Genomic DNA, 5,044 nt, shown 5'->3' with positions numbered 1-5,044 from the left:
TATTATTTCTTCTTCAGACATTCCACTTTAAAATAAAAGAATTATCATAATATTGCAAACTGACCCACATTTGGCTTTTAACCACTGAAAATATGTACATTTTAACCATTTATTCCTGGAGCCATATTAATATTCCAATATCTCTGGAACTGAACCATATAAAAATAAATATGCTAAAAGGAAGGTTTGTTAAGACCCAATATCAAAAAGGTCATTAAGATTTTTAATACATCTTGAGTGACAGGCATGCAAACTTGAGAAAAAAACTTAAAGTGATGTTGCCCCATCTTTTAATGATCACCATTGGCAAAGAATGCAACAGAGATTGCTAAAGTCAACAGACCTACCAATCTCTGTGTAAAAATAACATTATGATGCTGCCATCTTTCTTAAGTCATTCTTATTCCCCGTAACTTGACTCTGAGTGTCAATTAAAAACTGCCATTTAGACCCCTCAACAAAATAGTGGATTACTGAGTATATATTCCTCCATGGCATTCCATATTTTGGCTTTCATCACTATACATGTCTATCTTACTTCAGAAAATGGGTATATATATATATATATATATATATATATATATATATATATATATATATATTTAAGCAAAATCTAAAATTTGATCCACGAAGGTATTTGGTTGATTTGACACGGAATGACGCAATTTGTTCTGTGATTGTAGAGTTTCCTGTTCTTCAGAGAATAATTGGCTGTAAACTGGCGAAGTTTCCTAATGGAAAAGTGAATCTCTCTGTCTTTGATGAATATGGAGTTAATGGAGATGATATTGTGGTCTTCGATTCTGACACTCTAAAGTGGATTGATAAAAGTCCAAATGCAAAAGAAATCAAAATAGAATGGGATGGTCAACTTGTTCGCAATCAGAACTTGCACAATTACCTTGAGGTCTGCAAGGGCTATATCTCCACATTTAACAACACAAATAAGAGTAAGTTCTGACTCTGATCTGTTCACTTTAATAAGCTCCTGTCACTGTGTGTGTTTGTGTTTTTGACTAAATCATTTTTTAAATTAAAGACAAAAAATATTGATTGAAGTTTACATATTTTATTAGCTTTTAAAATACAATAATCCACAAAGAAAAAAACATTTCCTAACGAGCGTTTTAAACTCGTACCTGTTTATTATCATAAATCCATTACAGTTTATCAAACGATCATTCAAGCATCAAGATAAACTCTTTAACAGTATATCTGCAGACTATTAATTCTTAAGTCCTTCTGTTTCATTTGACAGTAAACACAGTCGATAACTGTGACACAAGACAGCTAGGTTTGAATTAAATGAAAGAGTATCAAGAATCAAGAATTCCAGAGAGCTGTGTAATAAAAAAATTTTTTTTAAAAGGTTGAGAAAGTTTGTGTTTGTTTGTTAATTGCATTATTATTTTCTGCTCTAGCTTCACCAGATATTTCTATCTTTGCAAGGAGAGTTTCTGATGATGACAGTAAGCTGAATCTGACATGTCTTGCCACTGGTTTCTACCCCAAAGATATTGAGATGAACATCAGATTAGACGAAACTATCATTAAGAACCAAACATCATCTGGAATCAGACCAAATAATGATGAAACCTTTCAGATCAGAACCAGTGTGAGGATTGACGGAAACCACAAAGGATCCTATGACTGTTTTGTCATTCACAGAAGTCGGAAAGAACCAGTTTCAGTAAAATGGGGTAAATATCACCATAAATACGCCACTCACACATTTAACATTGAGAACATAATAATCCTGAAAAAGATTAATGTTGCTGCATCACAAAGTTTAAGTGTCCTAAATCATAAAACGTGTGTGTGTGTGTGTGTGTGTGTGTGTGTGTGTGTGTGTGTGTGTGTGTGTGTGTGTGTGTGTCTTAAGCCATTAGTATTTGCACCAACAAAATAGGTTTAAGCCATTTATTTATAAAAAATGTCAGTTTACATTTTTTAAACATTCCTATTTCCATTAATTGTAATAATCCAGTGAGATTTTTGTTTGCACAAGGAGTCTGACAACAGCAAAGCTACCTGAAAAACTATGCACAAGTGTACCAAGTACAAAAGCTGCTTTAAACACACACAAAATGTTGATTTAAGTTAATAGTAGTTAATTGATAAATATTTCTAAGAACATTATTTTGACAGCATCCATACTTCACAGCATTATTAGTGCAAAAATATCCACAGCTTCTTCAGGTGTATTTGAGGCATTGCCACAGTTATTAATCTTATTTTGTAGTTTTTCTCCTCCCCTGTTCCTTACTTGTACACAGACTGGACGATGGTAAGTTCAGATCTCTGTGTTGAGCTCTGACTGTTGTCAGACTCCTTGTACAAACAAAAATCTCACTGGATTATTACAATTAATGGAAAAAGGATTGTTTGGAAATGTAAACAGGTGTTTAGAAAAGGACCTAAGTTTGGCCTAATACTAAGTTTTCTTTCATTTATTTATGTATTTTTCATTCTGCAGATGGAAAATGTTTAAACTGTAAAACTCCATGGCGTGTTAAAGTGGGAATACTTGTAGGTCTAGCAGCTGCTCTAGTTCTTGCTATCGCTGTGTACTTTAAGAAAAAGAAATGGTCAAATGGTGAGTTGTAAATGTTCTCCTTTGTTTAAAAATGTATGAGTATGTATGTAGTTTTTCATATATGATGGAAGAAATATGTGTACATATACAGTGCCCTCCACTAATATTGCCACCTTTGGTAAATATGAGCAAAGGTGGATGTGAAAATAAATCTGCATCATTTATCCTTTTGATCTTTAATTTAAAAAATTCACAAAATTCTAACCTGTCATTGAGGTAAAACGATGAAAACTAAGGGTTTTTTTATGAAATAAATGTTTTTCTCTACTTAACATTGACCACTATTGGCACCCAATTATTGCAACGTCCTTTTCCCACGATAACAGCTCTGCGTTTTCTCCAGCAATGTCTAATGAGTTTGGAGAACACCTGACAAGAGATCAGAGACCATTACTTCAATCAGAATCTCTCTAGATTCTCCAGAATCTCTCTCTTCCCAGCTTCATGTTGGTGCTTCTTCTCTTCAGTTTCTATAGAGGGTTCAGGTTAGGGAACTGAGACGGCTATGGTAGACGCTTCATTCTGTGCTCAGTGACACATTTTTGTGTTGATTTTGATGTTTGTTTTGGATCATCATCGTGCTGGAAGATGCAACCACGGCCCATTATAAGATTTCCTGTTTGATCATTTATTTTAGGCTTTCTGACCCCAAGACTCAACAATTCTCTGAAATTCTCCAACTGTGATGCTTGGAGAGTCTTTGGCCACTCAAACTCTCCTCCTCAATGTGCATTAGGATGATATAGACAAGTCCTCTTCTAGGCAGATTTGTAACATCTTTATTTGATAGGAATGTCTTAATTATTGCCCTGATAGTGGAAATGGGGATTTCCAATGCTTTAGCTCTTTTCTCACAGCCACTTTCTATTTGGTGAAGGTCAACAAAATTGTTCTGCACATCAGAACTATGTTCTTTGGTTTTACTCCTTGTGATGGATGATTAAGGGAATTTGGCCTTTGTGTTCCTCATATTTATAATCTCGTGGAACAGAAAGTCATGGCTGCACAATTTCATACTCCTAGTCACCCTGGTGCACTAAAAAATGTATAAATAGGAATATACTTCAGATATATTTTATTCATAGGAATTGGGGTGCCAATAATTGTGGTCAACATGCATTAGAGAAAACAATTTATTTCATAATGTGAGTTTGCCCCACTTTCAATAGTTTTACCTCAATGAAAGGTTAGAATTCAGTAAATTTTTTGAATGAAAAATCAAGAAGATAAACAATGCAGTTTTATTTTCACAGCCACCTTTGCTCATATTTGCTAAGGGTGCCAATATTCGTGGAGGGCACTGTATAGTCATAGTTAGATTTTCAATTTTTTCATTTGACAACACAGACAAGGAATGATTATCCGTAATATTTATAATGTGAAGTTTGAATAAATATATGTACATTTAAACCTGTTTACAAAATATTCTATCTGTTTTAATACTGTAGAGTCTTTACTAGCTCCGGGGAGAAATGGTCCTCATTATGGTGCAGTGAGTCAGCAGAAACCGATGAGCGGTGCAGCGTGTTTTGATGCGTCTGATGAAGAGCTCACTGTTGATGGATCTATAGACCAGACAGGAGTGTGAACAGGTTTTAAATTTCTGCTCATTCTCAATAGATGTTCTAGTTATCCAGCTCTGTTCAGAAAAAAAAAAAAAAAGTTTGTTTTTTTTAGTTCTGTTGTTCTCTTTCATAGGTTCACTCAACGCTGCGTAGAAGCTTACGCATTGGGAAACACCCCTGGTGTGACGATTGTCTGAAGCCCTATAGAATCACGCCAATTCATTGGCTGATGGCGCGAAGCTCCACCTCACGCAATACGTGACCAACCTAGACAGCGCGCGCGCCATCTTATTCCTCAGATTTTCCTCTCTTCAGAAGCGTTCGCTTCTCTCGGTTTTTCTGAAAGCCCAATTCGACGACTTCGTGAATTATATTCACTTCAGCGACCGCATTAGTGGAAATATTTCTCCTAGTGGTGAGTGAATATGGATTTTCGCCGTTGCCATCCTCCGTGCTCTCGCCTCATGTCGAGTGACGACCAGCATGGTAAGTGCGTCAAGTGCATGGGCCTTGCCCATGCGCGCGACGCTATTTATGGTAATTCTTCATGCAAGTGCTGCGAGAATTTTACTTTAAAAACCTTGCGCGCGAGACTCGCGGTTTTTGGAGATGAATCCGCGGCTTCCTCCCGCCGTGCAGCTCCGGAGGCCTCCTCCCTCCGTGAAGCCGCGGCCTGGAGTTCTGATGTGGAGCTCGAGGCGATGGAGAGCGAGCAGTTTTCACTTTCTCTTCCTCCATCGCCCGAGCGCCGTCGCGCGGTTTCTCCGGTTGTATTTTCTCGCGGTTGTCTTGCACCAAGCCCGGAGGCACGAGATTTCGTTTCCTTCGGTTTGGAAGACGTTTTATTTACTGCGGCTTCCGACTCTGAGGACTTCGGATCCGC

At 37.0% G+C, this 5,044-nt stretch overlaps 1 protein-coding gene across 1 annotated transcript in view; it reads left to right on the top strand.

Moving 5' to 3' along the window:
* Positions 1-4,423, top strand: part of LOC141289428 (zinc-alpha-2-glycoprotein-like) — a 7,034-nt gene extending 2,611 nt beyond the window's left edge. The window contains exons 4-7 of the mRNA XM_073821525.1: positions 684-950; positions 1,422-1,700; positions 4,045-4,178; positions 4,295-4,423. Coding sequence (XP_073677626.1) covers positions 684-950; positions 1,422-1,700; positions 4,045-4,178; positions 4,295-4,423 — 809 coding nt within the window. The remainder of the gene's footprint in view (positions 1-683; positions 951-1,421; positions 1,701-4,044; positions 4,179-4,294) is intronic.
* Positions 4,424-5,044: the final 621 nt, after the last annotated feature.

Source organism: Garra rufa, chromosome 17 (genome assembly GCF_049309525.1).
Source record: "Garra rufa chromosome 17, GarRuf1.0, whole genome shotgun sequence".
Classification (NCBI taxonomy): Eukaryota; Metazoa; Chordata; class Actinopteri; order Cypriniformes; family Cyprinidae; genus Garra; species Garra rufa.
This window is presented reverse-complemented; position numbering and strand designations above follow the sequence as displayed.